The 19488-nt window shown below is 36.5% G+C and overlaps 2 protein-coding genes across 8 annotated transcripts in view; both read left to right on the top strand.

Moving 5' to 3' along the window:
• Positions 1-8774, top strand: part of rap1gap2a (RAP1 GTPase activating protein 2a) — a 42396-nt gene extending 33622 nt beyond the window's left edge. For all 7 annotated transcript variants that reach the window (XM_077722431.1, XM_077722430.1, XM_077722432.1 and 4 more), the window contains 12 exons: positions 541-670; positions 758-913; positions 1003-1074; positions 1551-1637; positions 1736-1876; positions 4045-4194; positions 4623-4735; positions 4814-4912; positions 5577-5697; positions 5898-6000; positions 6088-6161; positions 6596-8774. In XM_077722431.1, the coding sequence (XP_077578557.1) occupies positions 541-670; positions 758-913; positions 1003-1074; positions 1551-1637; positions 1736-1876; positions 4045-4194; positions 4623-4735; positions 4814-4912; positions 5577-5697; positions 5898-6000; positions 6088-6161; positions 6596-6604 (1255 nt within the window). In that variant the 3' untranslated portion in view covers positions 6605-8774. The remainder of the gene's footprint in view (positions 1-540; positions 671-757; positions 914-1002; positions 1075-1550; positions 1638-1735; positions 1877-4044; positions 4195-4622; positions 4736-4813; positions 4913-5576; positions 5698-5897; positions 6001-6087; positions 6162-6595) is intronic.
• Positions 8775-9179: 405 nt separating this feature from the next.
• On the top strand, positions 9180-18909 carry blmh (bleomycin hydrolase). Its single transcript, XM_077722377.1, has 12 exons — positions 9180-9312; positions 10529-10726; positions 11264-11373; positions 11494-11635; positions 11843-11931; positions 12022-12114; positions 14299-14454; positions 14537-14695; positions 14767-14834; positions 15623-15740; positions 16115-16181; positions 18280-18909. Exons 1-12 carry the CDS (start codon positions 9303-9305, stop codon positions 18426-18428), a joined length of 1359 nt encoding a protein of 452 aa, XP_077578503.1. The 5' UTR covers positions 9180-9302; the 3' UTR covers positions 18429-18909.
• The last annotated feature ends 579 nt before the right edge of the window (positions 18910-19488 follow it).

The following is a 19488-nucleotide window of genomic DNA, read 5'->3' as shown; positions in this document are numbered from 1 at the left end:
ACCATTGATGATCACCCGGATGGAATAATAGAAATGTCTCAAGTATTTTGGCAAGATGAAGAATTTTATGGAATAAGTGTAGAACCCAAAACCAGATTTCCCAACAAAATATTTTGTGTGTTTAAGTATCTTTATTCATAGAATACATCATCTTTTCATAAAGGTTTTAGTCATGATTGATATGACTGTGGCGGCTCGATGTCCAAGTGGATAGCACATTGGCCCCACATTTCTGGGGTCGAGGGTTGAAGCCTCACTGCGTTAAGTTTGCATGTTTTTCCCACGCTTGTGGGGGTTTTCTCCGGGTACTCCGGTTTCCTCCCACATCTGAAAAACATGCAGGCTAAGTTTCTGGGACACTCTAAATTGCCCCTAGGTATGAATGTGAGCATCTATTGTTGTCCCTCTCTTTGTGCCCTGCAATTGGTTTGCCACCGATTCAGCCAGTAGTTAGTTGGGATAGGCTTCAGCACCCTTTGTGATGCTTGTGAGAATAAGTGGTTCAGAAAATAAATAATATGCCTGTAAATGGTGTTCCAGATTTCGCGGGGGGCTGGACGTGTCCCATGGACAGACAGGGACTGAATCTGTCTATACAGTCTTTAGACAACGAGAGATTATGTTCCACGTGTCAACCAAGCTTCCTTTCACTGACGGTGATGTCCAGCAGGTACTTGGATTTATTTAACCACTTAGTAGTAAAAAAAATGTACCTTCGCTCTCCGAGAACTGACATTTAATCCTCTTGCCACACCAGCTTCAGAGGAAAAGACACATAGGAAATGATATTGTAGCAGCAGTTTTCCAAGAAGAGCCCACACCTTTTGTTCCTGACATAATTGCCTCCAACTTTCTGCACGCATATGTGTTAGTTCAAGTTGAGAATCCGTGTACAGACAACACAAATTATAAGGTAAAAGTTCCCACATATTAATTTAGTTTTGCAATGTACTTGTAAATCTACAGCTTACCTTCTCAACTGTTAATTAATCATCTTAACAGATATCTGTCACTGCGAGGGAGGATGTACCTCCTTTTGGTCCTGCCTTGCCAAACCCAGCTATCTTTAAAAAGGTGAGGAGGATAATAAATATTTCAACAAGTTTATTTTAAAGCAGTACACCCCCAACTTATTTGGTTTATAAAAGGGGGAGACAAAACGCTTTCATTCGCAATCTGCAACAGCTTTTGCCAAAACATATAAACATGATTTTGGCCGGATTTATTTTTTTTTTTTTTGGCCGAAAAAATATTTTATTATTTTACCAAAATATACAAAGTTACAGCACTATTAAAACTTTGAGATAAGAAAAGGCTGATTTGAAATTCCATTTCAATGTTTCTTGAATCCAAAAGCATTTTTAAATGATCACCGCAAAAGCTCCAGTTCTGTTGCTTGACGGGTTCATTTTTGTAGCATATGTGAAAGACAAAATTACCCCCCCCCCCCAAAAAAAACAACTCTTTTCCCTTTTCTCCTACAAATTGTATTACATTTATTTAGATTTATTAGACTTCAACTGTTTCATTTTCCTGTCCTCTCTTTCCAGGGCCCAGAATTCCGAGATTTTCTGTTGACAAAGCTGATGAATGCAGAAAATGCCTGCTACAAATCTGACAAGTTTGCCAAACTAGAGGTGACGAATGAAGGGCGCCCTCACCCTCTACACAAGAATCGTAACCATGCTGCTGCACAGGTATTTAGAGTGTGTTCATAGTTGTGGGTTTATTCCAGGGTCGAACGCGAGCTGCGTTGCTAGACAACCTACACGATGAGCTGCACAGACAAAGTCAGGCCACTCTGGGTCTAAGCCATGCAGAAGAGGAAGACAAGCTGGAAAATGGAGGACACGGGGGTCTGTTGGAGTCTTTCAAGGTGAACATGATGTATGGTCTTTCACTGTGACTATTATGTTCGTGCTGTCATTACCTTTCTAAAGTGGGATCCCATTAACACGGGGCTGTTAACTGCAGTTGTATTTTTCTGGTTTGAGCTATATATGTGTAGGTATATGTATGTGTATATATATATCTAGGTATATGTATGTGTATATATATATCTAGGTATATGTATGTGTATATATATATCTAGGTATATGTATGTGTATATATATATCTAGGTATATGTATGTGTATATATATATATTATATATATATATATATATATATATATATATATATATATATATATATATATATATATATATATATATATATATATATATATATATATATATATATATATATATATATCTAGGTATATGTATGTGTATATATATATCTAGGTATATGTATGTGTATATATATATATATATATATATATATATATATATATATATATATATATATATATATATATATATATATATATATATATATATATATATATATATATATATATATATCTAGGTATATGTATGTGTATATATATATCTAGGTATATGTATGTGTATATATATATCTAGGTATATGTATGTGTGTGTGTATATATATATATATATATATATATATATATATATATATATATATATATATATATATATATATGTATATACACATCATTTTTTCTCCTCTTATTACATGATAAAAAAGGTCAATGGTATTGATTTTAATTAATTGTGAAGGAGTGTCCCATTATTTAATGTTTTGGGGTAACAGTTTTTACTCTTAATCTGAACAGGCACTCTGGACAACTACATTGCCCTTTTTGGAGTCGCTACCAACATCTGCTTTTTTCATTGCTACAATAGCAGTAGCCATTGAGTGGATGATTACCTCATTATAAATAAACCATTTTAATCTGCTTTATTTGTCATTTGCCCATCTTTGCAAAATTATAACTTGTTTTGCTTGGGCTGAAGCTGAACTTGACCCTGTCTCAACTGACCTCCGTTGTGGGTACAGCTTGGCTGGTTGTCAGTCATATGCTGGAAAAGCATTCATTGTCATTTTTTTAAATTATTCTTTTATTGATTTTTGGGGGGTAATGTGAGAGGAAACTGGTAAAAATTTACAAAAGCCTCACAAAAAACTCAGTGCACTATGGACTTCAAGACAGGCGGGAACCACTATTATATTCTGCTGTTTGTGCTTTCGGGCGGCCCGGTGGAGCAAGTGGTTAGTGCGTTGGCCTCACAGCTCTTGGGTTCAAATCCAGATCACGTCCACCTGTGTGAAGTTTGCATGTTCTCACCGGGCCTGCATGGGTTTGCTCTGGATACTCTGGTTTCCTCCCACATTCCAAAAACATGCATGGTTGGCTGAATGGACACTAAATTATCTCTAGGTATGGATGTGACCATGAATCGTTGTTTGTCTCTGTGGCTGGCAAGCAATTCAAGGTGCTTACTGCCCCTAGCTGTCTGAAAGGGGCTCCACCACCCCTGAAACCTATGCTAGGATTAGCGGATTGGAAAATGAAAGACTGAAAAAGTTGTTGCATTATTCAAACAACACTAATGATATGCATCTCTTAAAAATGATTGATAATGACCTAATCAGTGTGCTGTGGTACACGTCTCTACCCGGAAAAATCATCAATGGTGCTCTGAAAATTTCACCCAATTTCATTAAATATGTCAGTATCCTTCCAAATATTCTTTCATTCAGCCTGAGACAGAACGAGCAAATACTTTACCATTCAATGGCACCTGTTCCCTCTACAACAAATCATATGCTATTGTTGACATTCATAAATCAAAATATCAATGACATTTCAACCCTCAGGTTAAGAGTTACAATTTTATGTGTGTGTACAGTAACATTATTATAAAAGGAAATTTGTCCACTTGACTGAATTCAAAATGTTTGTTTTTTGTATGGCATTTCACTGAATGTAATATTTTCTATGGTTAAGGCTCCCTCTAGGGTTGATTTTGTGCTTCCAAGAATGTTACTTTAGTTTAGTTGCACCTGTCAATGTATTATTTTAAGATCCTTTCATATGTAGGCAATAACACCTTATTTTTTCACCTCATGCTTTTATTATGTTTAATAACTGCTCAGTGAAAACAAACCAGTATGTATTCCTCCTATTTATACTAGAGGGCCATGCGTGTGAGGAGTCACTCTATGGAGACTGTGGTGGGTTCGAATCGTCTCAGGAGCCCCGGTGGTGGAGGAGGTGTGCCAGCTAGTTTAAGTGGTGGAGCAATGCCACAAAGCACAAGTGAATGTACGAAGAGCACCTACAATGTGAGTATATATAACTTTAAATTATTATTCCTCTTTGTGGATATGGAAATACCTTAATACATCTCAAATGATAATTATATGATGATCGATATGAATCAAATATATCATAAACCATATACATTAGTTGCAAAAACATAAAATTGACAAAATAAAATGAATTGTCTTATAATGCACTTGGCTCCCAAATAAATAAAACAAAACCATATGTGTGTAGAGTACTGTATATCAGACAAACAACAGCTCTGTAAAGGATCAATTGTAGGCCTTTTTTTTGCTGTTTGTGTTCATTCTTTGGTTGAAACAAAAGAGGAAACGTTTTATTTGATTATAAATGTCTGTTTTATAAGCTCATTTGGGCTTGATGCTTATATTTGTTTGAATAAGTCAATAAAACTGAAAACTTTGAGTAAGCTCTCATAAACTTTCAGCCTCCAGCGTTATCAGCCAAATCTTCCTTAAAGAGCCCAGTGAAAAGGCGATCAGGTCTCTTCCCACGTCTCCACTCCAGCGTTGAAACACCGTCCGACAAGTGCACTCGAAGGTTTGTCATCATTTCCAAGAGACCAACATATTCTAAAACAATTTGCAGATAGAGCCCTTGATATCTGTTTGTATTTAGTGACCAAAAAGCTTCAGACATCTGCCCACTCTCCCAAGAAGTTAGGTCGGAAACATTATCCAACCCAAGCTCACCTGAGATTTGCCCTAACAAAGAGAGGTGAGCTACTCACACTTTTTGTTAACAATAAGTAGTAGTACACTTTACCACATTTGGTTAATGGCCCAGAGATACAGAGCTTCCTTTCCTGTATATTATTTAGGTGTTTGGCATCTGAGAATTTTCTTTGTTTAACCTCCTAAGACCCAAACTCTTGCAAGGCATGCCTTTTTATATTTTATTTCATATTTAGGCTAATTGGGACCTGATGAACATCTAAAAAAAAGTTTTTTTTTTCACAATGTAGTTTCTGAGAAAAACTATGTCCACATCATAAGTGGACGCCAGGCCCTTGTTGTTCAGAATTTAACATTGTAGTCTTTGACAGTCTGAAAATATGTTGTGGAGGAGGTTAATTACTGTATTTTCAGCACTATAATGTGCTACTGAAAGACTTCAATTTTCTCAAAAGCATACAGTGCGCCTTTATAAATCAATATTTGCTAATCATGCAATGAAATTCCCTTTACCATAGCTACTAAGCTGTTTGTTACCATTTTTTATCTAAATAGTATGACATAGACCTTCAACTTTGATACCACAACAGTATTTTTAGTTACCATGTTGTCAAAATTGACTTTGAAACATATCTTCTGCTGATTAACTCAGAGGGTACCTGCCTCTCACTCTTTAACTTATATATTACTTAACGAACCTTTCACAGACCATTCATTAAAGTGAAGGACAGCACAGGCAGCAGACAAAACATCTCTCGGTCTTCATCAAGCACCAGCAGCTTCAGCAGCATTACAGGAGATCCAGAAGCTTTGGAAGACATAGAGACAGTGAGTACAGTGCCTCAACTGCGATACAGTTTTTCTTAAGGTTTTTCCTGTGGCAATTTGAAAAAGATCATGCATAGTTTTCTGATAGGAAGCAAATACAACTTTGATGCAGTATTTAGGGGAATTTATAGCTTCAATGTAGACATCTGCTTGTTTTAAATATCCTTAGCTTACTAATAATATGTATATTTTTCACTTAGGCCATCCATCCATCCATAGCATCATCCTCTGTGTTTAGTCCTTTGATCAGCATCGACAGCCCAGTGTCTGGAACTCCCATCATCATGTGCCGCAGTGCCACAGGTAATCTCTGAATTAGAAGTACTATACCTAATTTGTACCTCTTTAACATAAATTGTTAATTCATATTCCCCTGTCTCTGTGTTTTAGATGGGAAAAATAAGACATCACCGAGGTCCAACTTAAAATTCAAATTTGACAAAATGAGCCATTCATCTTCAAATGTTAGTCTTTTATTTTCTTTCTTCCAAAACATTTCTGAGAATAAGATACACTGCATTTATTAACTACTTTGAACATGGATGGAATTCTCAAATGTAGAACATTGTACTCATAAACAGGTGCTTGCCCTTGGCTGTTAATACCTTTTGTTTATTGGTTGCCCAATACTATATTCTGCTTTTTGATTGACCGTATAATTTTCCAGAAAACTGCGACAGCTGCATTTCATTGGTGATTGTTTGAACAGTGACAAGAAGTGAGAATTCAGCGGAAAGCAAATATTTAATTGGCCCCTTACCCGATACGTTAAATTATTTCAAAATTGTTTCTTAAAAGGTTTATTTAGAATATATAAAAGTTCAATAATTTTGTGATTAAATTGTGTACATTTTTCACCCTTTCACAATGTATATTTTTCTCCACTTCTCTCTTTCAGTCGGAGTAACTCAATGACCAGACTTGAGAAGGTCCATACTAGCTGAAGGCACTTTCAAAATACAACAACAATTTCAAAACCAAAGCATTGTACAACCACTCGCTGAAGCTATGAATGATCCAGCGAGGCTAAGAAATCTACCATATCCCCAAAATGTCTGGAAATACTCGTAGTGTACAGAGCGGAAAAACTCTTTTTGGGTTATTATTGACAGTCTTTTAGCAGACCGAAAGTAGTCAATATTTTACCGATGTTCGGTGCATTTACCTGGTAGATTGTTCATATAACAATTAACAAACAAACCCTCGCCAGGTTGTAAATCTCCGAGTGGTCAGACAAGTTAAACCCTGTCTAATTTTTTGTTTTGTTTTTTTAATCCAATTACAGTTTATGTCAGCTTAACACTGTACCTTGGCGTAATAGTAATATGTGAGTTTTTAAGGTATTTACTTTTTAGCTTGTTAGCTGCTGGCCAGTTAGGAGCTTAAGCCTTTCCACATATTTCTATATCAAGGGTGTCCAAACTGCTGCTGCCTACGACCTTGTTTTTATTGGCTCCCAGCAAATTATATTACAATGTCATTGAACTGCATATACAAGAAACTAAAGGTCAGCCTATATTCTGTTGCACTTTAGATTCAACACTAGATGGCAATTTCAATCTATCTAGCTATCCATTATCAAGATTAATTATTATTTTATCGAAGGAAAATGCATAAAATTAAAATGCACTGTTTGACCACAAAGACAATATGTCTTGATTTTTTCCAGTGAACTCTACTAACTTAATCGTAATTTTCAAAACACTGTTATTACTGTAAAGGTTAAATGGGTGGTTAATACCTGGAATACAAACATGCCAAGAAAAATCAATCAAAATAAGACTTAAAAATGGCATGTTTAAAATACACAGAAAATTGAAGAAATATAGCAGTTTTAATTTATGAAAATAAAGAAATTTCGCTCACAAATGTGAACCACTATGAGAGTAACATCCAACAACTTGGTCAAATATCTATGTGCTGGTTATTGTTTCCATTATTATGAAAGCCACCTTCGGCAACAAAAAGTTTGCACACCCCTACTTAAAAATGTCTGGCAAGTGATTATTCTAAAATTAATACTCATCTACAGCTGTGAGTCAAGTCTAATTGTGTAGGTATCTGTGTAGGATTTGAGTTTGCTGTGTGTATGAAATTGTTTGTTGTTTGTCTTTTTTTTCCACTTGCTTGCTGCTGCACTATAAATGCTGCTGGGATTTTATTCAACCCAAATAATAACCATTCTTTTTTTTTGTCAGGAGTTACAATTCCTGATTTCACATACCTTTGCCAAAAATGATTTTCAGTACTTGATACTGCATGGACAGTTCCCCATGATCTAATTTTCTAGCTATGAGAAAATATCTATAGGTCTAAGGAGTTTTGCCACTTCTTTGTTTTTTGTTTTTTTTTTTACAACAGGCTGTTGTGCACTATATTACACACAAAAAAGTAGAACACCTTCCATTGTGGCTCATGGACTGTAACCTGTATATGTGTATGATATATATTTTCCTCATGACATGAAAAAGGCCGAATGTCTAAACCAGTTTTGGCAAAACACACTGAATTGAAATCATCGTTATTATGTGTTTTTTGTTGTATTTTTGCTTTATTTGAGAAGGCCGTCATAAGATGTGTTGTGTAAAGGTAGTTGCTTACATTGCTTACAAGGCAAGACTAAAATTCTGCAAGAGAGGAATCAAGGAGTCAAAAGGGAGAGAGGAAAAAAAACTGATTCAAATCGCTAAACCATTGGATGGCTGTTATAAAAAGAACTTTTTGAAGAAATTTTGTTTTGACTGAATTAACTCTCGAAATAACATTTATTTAGGTGAAAGAAGGAAGGGATGTTCTGAATTATTAGCTAAAGAACAGAAAGCCTCGACAAATATAATGTAAGAAAAATAGTATTGTTATTTAATTTACAGCAGCCTAATTGCCCTGGAACTTTTCACTGTCATTGTACGTAATTTATTAAATGATGCATTTTTTTAGCATTGCAAAAAAGGTACACATGCAAATGAAATCATGAGAATAAATGTATGAATTTGAAAGCTAATAAATATGTAAATGTATTTTTCGTTACTGTGCAACAGGAAATTTATTCGACAAATAAAATGTTGTATTTTGTGTCAGTTTTGTATTGTTTTTTCCCCTTCCAAAAGACGTTAAGACACAGCACCTGTGCCATAATCACGGATGAATATACGCTTGAGTCACATAAGGCCACTTAATTTACCCAACTATGTATTATTTCAAAAAATATATAACAATGTAATAAACAATTCACGCATGTATTATTACAAAAAAATGACTAAATTGATTCCTACCACTAACAGGATAAGCCAATTTTAAAGATGTATTTCATATAGCTATTCTTTTTTTCCCATTCAAAATCATCAGGCTGTTAACTGCAGTTTTTTTAAATTTTGCACAATACTTCAATTTTAATTTTTATTTGAGTTTACAGGATCTATATTAAATGTTTCCGCCCACTTGCAAAACATGCACTGTATACTATTGAGTGAGTAAAAGAGAATGCTCCGCCCACTCAGTGACGTAGACGCAACGTGGTAGTCTGACGTCAACTAAGAACACCGGCATTCGTTCTATTTTATGTCATTTACCATTCATACAAAACGTTTGATCAAGTCAAAGAAGATATGGAAGTTGGTAGGTGTACTGCCTATTAATCATGCTTTCGTGCATTTTTTATAATTACTTATATGTTGATTGGCTGTCTGCTTGACAGCTGCAACGTGACAACTACGGAAGCTAATGGGCTACGTTAGCTTTCTTACAGCTAGCTTGTTAATTAAACACTGGCTTTGTCCCGGATGGTTTCGCAGCTATGTACTCATGAAATTGCCCATCTTTAGTTGGAAACATTCGATGACAAGAACTGTTGAAAGTATCGTTAATTCTTTCTAGTGGCATTTTTCAGATGCTAGGAGCTGTCCAGTGTGTGTGCCACGGATGGACAAAATCATTTTGTGTGAACACGGATCTCAAACGTGCGAGACGCTGCTAATGTGGGAAAACATTTTTTTTAATCGCTCAGTTCGTCCCACTGTCCCAATAAACCCATCGTGATTTTGCTCAATTAGTTTAAGAAGATTGCTCCGGTTTTTCCACTGATCTAGTTCATGTGGATTTACCCTTACAGAGCCGGAGTACACTGATTTTCTTCCAAAGGGTGAAGATTCTTCTTGCAAAATCCCATCCTAGTGGTTAGGTTTTAAATGTCCATACCATTCTATGAATACATGGTGCTTGATGCTTGTCCCGGGTTTAGTGGTGTCTCATTTCATCTCATTTTCAGAACCGCTTTATCCTCATTAGGGTTGCGGGGGGTGCTGGAGCCAATCCCAGCTGTCTCCGGGCTAGAGGCAGGGGACACCCTGAATCGGTGTCCAGCCGATTGTAGGGCAATGGGGGACAAACAACCATTCACACACACTCATAACTAGAGGCAATTTAGAGTGTCCAATCAGCCTACCATGCTTGTCTTTGGAATGTGGGAGAAAACCCAGGCACGCCCACGGAGAACATGCAAACTCCACACAGGTGGACCGACCTGGATTTGAACCCAGATCCACTGCTGTCAGGCCGACGCGCTAACCACGCGTCCGCCCCTTGCCAAATCTTTCTTTTTTTTTTTTTAAATGAATCTTCACATCAGTGAAGTGTCTGCAAATTTTATTTTAAGATTGAATCGGAAATTACACGTTTGATATATGGTCAGTAATTATTTTTAAAATATAAAGAAATTTACGCTTTTATAACACTGCAGCCGGCCACGTCTATTGCCTCCAGAAAATAGCATGTTCTTTAATGTCTCTTTTTAGTATGTCACTTATGGACTCTTTCTTCTGTTAACACTGTCCAGGTCTAAGTCGGGAAAAGGTTGCTACCTTTCTAAAGCATCTTCAAGCAGAACCCCGCTACCTGTTAGCCCAGAATGTGTCAACATGCACCGACCCATTGGAGGTTTGCCTACACCGGAAGACTGTCCAGGATACGATGCATGTTTTTGAGCATGCTATCCCCACAGAGGGAAAGCCTGTCACTAACCAAAAAAATTCAGGTAATTATTCAATTCCATTCTCATCTGAATTACTTCTTACAATTCACAAAAAGGAACAAAGATTCTGTAATTCTTGTATTTGATGGGCATAATTCCAGCAGAAGCCAAGGCAAGGTACCATGGAATAATTACTATTAATAATTAATAACAAAAAAGGTACAAAATAGGCCCCAATTCTAGATAGGTTTAACTTCTTAATTCTTTTTCTTTTATTATGGTGTTCTTGGTTAAAATACAAGTTAGAGCTAAGTCTCTTTATTCAGAAAGAATACCAAAAAAGGACGCCTTTCCATATCACACTATTAAAGCCACCTATTCATTTTACTACCCAACAAAAGCCTATAAAAAATGTAGTTTATTTTTCCGTTCTTACTAATTTCTAGGGAACATTTTAGGAGTTGTTGTTTTTCTTTTCCATTTCTTTCTATTCATGAAATTTGGTAATTATTGATCAGCAGCCTAATTGCCTTGTGTTATTTGACTTTATTTTAAGATCATACCCAAATTAACATGACTGTATATTTCTCTCTTAACCAGGCAGATGCTGGATCTTTTCATGTCTGAATGTCATGCGACTTCCCTTCATGAAGAAGTTTAACATAGAGGAATTTGAGTTTAGTCAGACCTACCTCTTTTTCTGGGATAAGGTGAGATTTTTAAGACATGCATGTCTATTTTCTCAACATTACCAGAAGATAGTTCACTTTTTCGGTCAGCTTTTTTTTTTTAAATATAGAATGCTAACACACTCCTATTTACTTGGACAGATTGAGCGATCGTACTACTTTCTCCATGCCTTTGTCGAGACGGCACAGAAGAAACAGCCAATGGATGGGCGGCTGCTACAATTCCTTCTCTCCAATCCAGCCAATGATGGAGGACAGTGGGATATGTTGGTCAATCTCGTTGGTTAGTTGTATTGTCAAAGAATTATTTTACGTAATTATATTGGAGCAATTGTAACAAGATGGACAGCTTTTGTGGCCTACTCAATAACTAAAACAGAAATAACACTTAACTATGCCTATTATTCATTCATTATTGAAATTATTAATTTGTTTGCTTTAACAGCTTTAGTATGAATATTAACTTGATATTATTTTGTTCTCTATCCAGAAAAGTATGGTGTAATACCAAAGAAGTGCTTCCCAGAGGCACACAGCTCAGAGGACTCCCGCAAAATGAATGGCCTTCTCAATCATAAGGTTTGCATTTCTTCAGTTAAAGAACAAACAATTCATTATTCTTGAAATTGCTTTTGAAATGTCTCAATTTTGTGTATGTACAACTAACAGCTAAGAGAATTCTGCTTCAAACTGAGGAGTTTGGTGGACAATGATGTACCTCAATCGGAAATCTCTGACACCATCAACACCATGATAGAGGAGGTATGAACTCTATACAAAATTCTGAACAAAGCACTTTTGTTCGTCTTCCCATTTTTCATGACCTGAACTCTGAAGTAGGAAACTAAAATTATCTAGAAAGACTGAAGAAGTTAGGTTGTTTTTTTTTCCCAACCAATCCAGCACCGAGAGTTTACTGAGGTTCTGTATTACAAGCAGCACACAACTGCAACTACTTATTTATTTATTGGACTAGTTATATATTTATTTCTGCAGTATGTGGTGAAAGCTTTACATCTCATTATACTTGTATAATGACAATAAAAACAATCAATTCTATTCAACTGATTATTCTTTTAAGGCACCAGATTGTTGATAATGTGTTTGCTTGATTGGTTGGGATGAAAACCTGCACTCACTGCGGCAATTTTGTGGAATAGATTGGACAGCCTAATCTAAAATGTTCGGGCAATTTTTCCCAGATATTGTTCACAATTGTTTCTAAAGCTGTGTTAGAGAACGTTTCTATTTATGAGATAATCCATCCCATTTCAGAGTTGTTACATACAGCATCAAGATGCAAATTATATGACAGGCTTAATTCACAGTGGTCTTTTGGGCCTGTTTTAGTCCCCGTTTATTGCCTTTATTATTGAAGATGCTGCCTACTTCATTTTTGTCTCTTCCTTTGTTCGATATGTTATGATAGAGAATGACTAGTGTGAGGGTATGCCAATAAAATTCCTTGAATACAGCCGCCCTAGTTTATTCCCATCACAGCATTTTTCATATCAGCCAGTAGAGGGGGCAGTTAGATAATAGTTTACTCGGACTAGTATGGTTGGCAGTCAGGAGTCAATTCTGAAAATACATAGGGTAGGCTGTCAGAAGTCATTTTGAAAATACGAACACATCGCCTCCCAAAAGTCTGATGTAGCACTGATGTATTGTATCCATCGATTATTGATGCCGCATTGGAGTCTGCCATTGGTGTTGCTCAGCTGTGTTCACAAAAACTAGTGCTTCCAGCTTGATGTATTTTGTTACTTAGATGTGTGTACCAATTGTTTGAGGCAAAAAAAGGTCTGGAAATTGCTCAAACCTTTTTTCATGTAAGTCTGTTTTTATATGCAGGAGCAGTCAGTCAATCAGGCTCCCATTGAGTGATTTTCACAGCACACCATCCTGTTAGGCAGCCTTTGTTTGATGCCTTTTTTTGTTGTGATGTACTTCTGGCTTGTTCCTTGTTCAAACAAGCATACACGCACCTTGTATAAAAGCAAAAGTTGCAGAAACAGTGGTGCTCTTCTGGTGAGGTTAGTCTGATTGTAGTTAGTGTTTGTCCACCTGGAAGTGGTTTATTTTATGAAACACTCTTCACTCAAGGCCAGATGAAATGGAGGATTTGCTCATGTTAGAAGAATGAGTTGGACATCACAGTTTTAGTTCAAATACATGGAATATAGCAATAGTTTGTGTATTTTGATCATTTAGTAGACATTGCGGCAATGTGATACACAAATAATAAGCATGCTGTGAACTTTGTCATGACAATAGAATTTATCCCCTTTCAGTTTTTTTTCATACATATTTACTTGAAAATGTCTAATTCCATCAACCCAAAATGTATTTCACACTTAGACAAACCAAGCCTACATGCAAGCTCAAAATGATAAGTCTTTTTACATGGGATGGAATTCACACTTATCTTAAACTGATGAAGTGTAATTGCCCCCAGAACCTGTTTGGGGGTGTTCTAGCATGAGGTCACACCACGATATCTAAATCATCAAAACATTTCTTAATGTCTTGACATGAGAGTTCCAAGAAGTGAGTGCATATTCCCCACAGGAGGTTGTAAAAGCCAGATTAAGAGACAGCCTTTTATCCTTTTATTTTGTGCATAAGAAATCTTTTTTTTCTTTTTAGAAAAAAGGAAGACACATGAAGAAAGGTTAGGTGGTCAAATAGGATAATGAAAGAATGACTGTAGGGAGAGGAGTGTTGTTAAAAGGAAACTTAAGATAACCTGGGAGGGATTAGTATCTTTACTGGAACACAAGTATTTGTGGGTTCATAACCTCATTTTGTAGTTATTTTGTTTGAAATATGATCCAAAAAAGATTTGAAAGCATATTTATACTGCAAACACATGGGCAACTTATTTTCCACCATTCAAAAATGTGATATTGCTGCTTAATTGATGGTTTGATTTTGGGTTGGCAGGTGTTCCGGGTGGTCAGCATTTGTCTTGGCAGCCCACCTGAGACCATCTGTTGGGAGTACAGAGATAAGGATAAGAACTTCCATCGTGTGGGACCTATCACGCCCCAAGAGTTTTACAAAGTGCATGTAAAACCCCTTTACAACATGGAGGACAAAGTATGTTGGATTATAATGGGGATACCATTTTGTATTGGCATTTATCTATCTGTGTGTGTTCATACTGGTTTGTTGATAACAGATATGCCTTGTGAATGACCCTCGACCCCAAAACACTTTCGAGAAACTGTACAGTGTGGAGTACCTCGGTAATATGGTTGAAGGTCGTAAGACCCTTTACAACAATCAGCCCATCCAGCTTCTGAAAAAGGCTGCAGCAGATTCAATAAAGGAGGGAGAAGTAAGTTGAAAAGAGTCATCAAGTATACAGACATTTTTTTGTTTTAAGCATGGCTCCTATTTCTCTTTCAGGCTGTTTGGTTTGGCTGTGACGTTGAAAAACATTTCCATGGCAAGCTGGGCATTAACGACTTAAAAGTGTGAGTTTTTTTCTTGATATGTACTAAATCGATCCCTGGTCGGTCCTCACTGTGTGGAGTTTGTATGTTCTTCCCGGGCTTGCGTGAGTTGTCTCCCGGTATTCCGGTTTCCTCCCACATCCCAAAAGCGGGCCTTGGAGGCTGGTTGAACACTCTAAATTGGTCCTAGGTATGAGTGTCAGCGTGAATGGTTGTTCCTCTCCTTTTGCCATGCAATTGGCGAGCCACCATTTCAGGGTATCCCCTGTCTGGTGCCCAAAGTCAGTTGAGATAGGCTTCATCACCTCCGTGATCCTTTGTGGGGAAAAGCGTGGGCACAAAAAATGAATGAATTGGATTGGATAACTTTATTCATCCCCAAATAACATATTCAATGAGCCTTTTTCATGGTTTGCCCTACCCCTAAAAAATGAAGCATTTTTTTAAATAACCAAATAAATTATCCACATGTCCCAAACAATAAATATACAGTGGTCTTCTGTAAGTAGACTGATGACCCCAGCCTAGAAATCCATTCAAATGGAACATTTACAATACTGCATCTTTTTAAGTACTTTCATTATAATGAAAAATAAAGGAATATTTGCCATTAAGAAACTTAAAAAATTGGGACAATTTGTAGTTCAACAATCTCTAAACTATTCTACCATCCAAAAAAAGGCCTAAACAGAATGCTTGAATGACATAAGCAAAAAATGGAAAACAGGTCCGCTGTCTTTAGGTTTAGATATTATTAGTCAAGATGAGCGTCCCTCAACATAATTCCATAATTATGTTTGAATATGCAGCTTCAACTACGAGCTGGTGTTTGGAGTTTCAGTGCGGAACCTCACTAAGGCAGAGCGTCTAGTATGTGGTGACTCTCTCATGACCCATGCTATGATCCTTACTGCTGTGACAGAAAAGGTAGGCATCCAAAAATGCATTAATGAGGGTGAAGGTGCCTGTTCTGGGTACATTCCTCTCTTTATTAGATGTACCGTATTGGCCCAAATATATGACGACCCCAATTATAAGACGATGCCCTCCAAACTCAAGTTTGAAAAAAACTTTTGGAACACCAAATTCAATGTGATTATTGGATACAATGTCCAGATTCCAATTTTAAGACAACCAACCTTTTTTTCAGTTTTGTTTCAATGCAAAAAAAACATCGTCTTATATTCGGGCCGATGCGGTATATATTTTGCATTCAACTGACCAGCAGATGTCAAAACACTTTCTTAATTCTGCATTCTAATCTCAAACTTGTCTCTAATCGCTTTTTCTGATCCGCTCAGGATGGAAAAGAGGGCTTTGAAAAGTGGAGGGTAGAAAACTCCTGGGGAGATGACCGTGGAAACAAAGGTAACAATTTGGACGCCACAAAGTGACGGTCATGTTCAAGGGTAGCCTGCTGTGAGCATCCAAGAGTTTTTCCAGACTTAGCTGTGGGATTCTGTGTGCATGTAAATGCAAAACAGAATGTTTGGTCATACATATGAACTTCAAATTGAATGATACCCAACTTTAAAAACAGAAGCTCATACTGAAAAGGTCATCAAAAACTTCACCAATTATTCTAATTATTTTTAAAGGAGTCTTTGAAACAAAGATGCTCACAAGAAGTCTGTATGTGACTGTCATCCTTTTTGTCTATTGGCTCAGCATTCCACTAGAAATGTATCGAAGAGCATTTCAGTTCATGCATCATCAGGCAAGACACATATACAGTGTAACGGTAGATCAAGGAGGAGAAAGACACTTTGAAATTATTTGCCTGATTCCACAAAAAAAGTGACTTGAAACCTGAACTTTCATAAACATTGGAAGATGAAGAAAGACACTCTTTCTGCAGTCCAAATAGTATAGAGATGAAAGCCCTTTGGAATGAAGTTTAGAATAAGGCATCTTTGCCGACCATAGGCTAAAGGGACAAGCGAGTGTATGGCCGTTTGGGTTCAGAACATGCATGAAAAAGACATAAAGATGGTACTGGCCACATTTTACAGGTAGTATACATTGAGGGAGTATGAAATGAAAGGCACATCATATATATGCTGATGTTAGGAAGAATGTCAAAGGATATATCAAATGTTAAGGCTGTGCAGTCAGTGAGTGTATGTGGTTGACATCCACCTTAAGGCCTTTTAATCATCCTTTTAAGCCTTCAGAGTCTCACAGGAGAAATTTAACCTTGTGTGTTTTCCATATTCATAGTTTCACATCTGCAACTACTTACACTTTTGCATATTTTTGTAGCAAACCTCAACAAAGAGTTGTTTTCATAATACTTTTCAATTAGATGGGATCCTAGCTTTAGCTGTGTTCTTTATTCCATGTTATAGATGACTGGTGGGATTGGGGCTGCATTACAACCCTCTGATATCCACATGCAATTTATGCAACAAACTAAAATTGCCCTCACTTTTTCGTATCTCAAAAGAATTGAAAATATAGCAAAATAATGACATATTTGTAAACCCAAAACATCTGCATACAAAATGCATTTTGGAACAATTGTTGAATATTTTGAGACTAGAGAGCAGACGATTGATTTTATCACTAACTGCTCTAGAGAACAAATGCCACCATTTCCAACATAAGTACAGCATACATGGCAACCATACACTATCTGTCCTGACTCCAGCTCTGTCACAAAGAAACCTACAATCACTTAGTCTTGGGTATGTTGGTGTGAATATTACCAGGTACATTGGTATGAAAATATGCGAGGTAATTGTCAAGAGTTTCTTTTATAATTCATCAGTTGTATGGTTTAGCAACTTCAATAAAATATAGCAAATGGCGCCATTTGTAGTTTTGTCAGTATGTATAGGCAGAGTAATTGCAACATATTGGAACCTCATACAATCATTCAAGTTCTTAGTTTTATGGTAGCACAGTGACTGTGTGTGTGTATACACAGTTGGTCTATTCCTCAAATCAAGTAATGACATCCAGCACAATGCCACCCAGCATGCGCGTTCACGTCGAAGACAACTAAGGCATCTATGTCAACCATGAGTTGCGTACTTGGAAGAACACTACAAAACACAACTTTGATAGATTGTTTTGAATCGCCATTTTCTTGCACTCACTAATGCTGCTGGAATGCTGCATCTGGCTTGATCAGGCCAACACCTCCCTATCAAGCTCTAGAATTTAGAAACTTAGGATTCATTGACCTGTGGGCAACTTGTTATTGCAGTTTATTTCATTTGACTCATATTCCAGTTTATTATCCGTGATTGCCTATCCCCAACCCCTAAAGGGATTTAACTCATTGGCTGTCACTAACAACATATACAAATCGACATCAAATCCATTTTGCCTAAGAGTCAGTGCCATTGACGGCAACAGATGTGAAATGTATTTTAACTTAGAGGGCTAGCACTGCAAGAAAAGAAATGCAACTGATAAATTAACAGGTGTCATTTTTGTGTGATTTCTTTTTTACTTTCAGGTTACCTCATCATGACAGATGACTGGTTCTCAGAGTATGTGTATGAGGTGGTGGTGGATAAGAAACACCTCTCCAATGATGTTCTGGAAGTAATGAATCAAGAGCCTTTTATACTTCCTGCCTGGGACCCCATGGGATCACTGGCCTAAGTGTGGACACCCATGTTTTTAATCTTGTCCTTTTTTGCTTTTATGAGCTACTTTAGTTTTTTATTTACTTTAACCAAGGTGATTTCAAATTTTTTACCATGTGAAATATAACCTATTGAGCTCACTTTATAATATTTGCAAGAAAGGAAGGTTTTAAAAAAAAAAAAACAATTAAAAAAAATAATTCAATTATTAAATACCCAGATTAAATGCATGCACACCTTTGTGTATCTGGGAATATGGTGTGTTTACATGTAAAAGTCACAAAAATAATAATCCAATTATCACCTGTGTCATTGTTAGAAGTCCCATGACATGCAACCCAGTTATGTTACATTTCTAATGAGACCCACTTTAGTTCTCCTGTATCCAGAGAAGTCATCTCAAACTGCAGAACATCTAGTCGTAAGTACACCACCTCGTCCTCACACTGTCTTCCCAACTAAAGCACCAATAATACATTAAAATCAATGCGATGACAGAGACTAGGAGTATTCTTTGGTGTCACTACAGTCCATCTGCACTTTACAACTGAGTCAAACTATTCCATGAGGCATTTTAATGGTTTTGCTAAATAGAAAAATGGTGCTTAGATTGTTTATATGTTTTGATAAAACTTCGCCATAGCGATTGATCGATTACAAAAAAATAGTTTACTTTACCATAACATGCTTGACTATCAATCTGGCCCAGAAATGAGACATTTGTTGTTTCTTTCCAAGCGTGATATAATTTAGATTAGTTCAGTAGATCTAGTTGGGGTAATGATGCTTACATACAGTATTCGATGTGTAGCAATAGTTAAGGCTGGGTTTCGAACTGTCGGTTTCCAAAGTGCAAATGTTGAGAAAATATTCTAATGAGAAAATGTTCAAAGTTGTTTTTGGTTTTCACTTAAATAACAGGATATAATTTACATATAGATCAATGTTGTCTTCCAATCTACATCAGGCAATACCTTTTCTATTGGTGTTTTTTTTTCTGACTATAACTAAATTATAATTACAAAGAGCAGTGTAGGGCGTCTTATATGATATATTCAGGCATTGCTTCAATAGAA

This window comes from Stigmatopora nigra, chromosome 8 (assembly GCF_051989575.1).
Source record: "Stigmatopora nigra isolate UIUO_SnigA chromosome 8, RoL_Snig_1.1, whole genome shotgun sequence".
Taxonomy (NCBI): domain Eukaryota; kingdom Metazoa; phylum Chordata; class Actinopteri; order Syngnathiformes; family Syngnathidae; genus Stigmatopora; species Stigmatopora nigra.
This window is presented reverse-complemented; position numbering and strand designations above follow the sequence as displayed.

Coding starts and splice junctions, on each gene's coding strand:
- blmh (XM_077722377.1), top strand. Junction 11,636..11,842: donor TATGTTGGTCAATCTCGTTG/GTTAGTTGTATT, acceptor TTCTCTATCCAG/AAAAGTATGGTGTAATACCA. Junction 14,835..15,622: donor GGCATTAACGACTTAAAAGT/GTGAGTTTTTTT, acceptor TTGAATATGCAG/CTTCAACTACGAGCTGGTGT.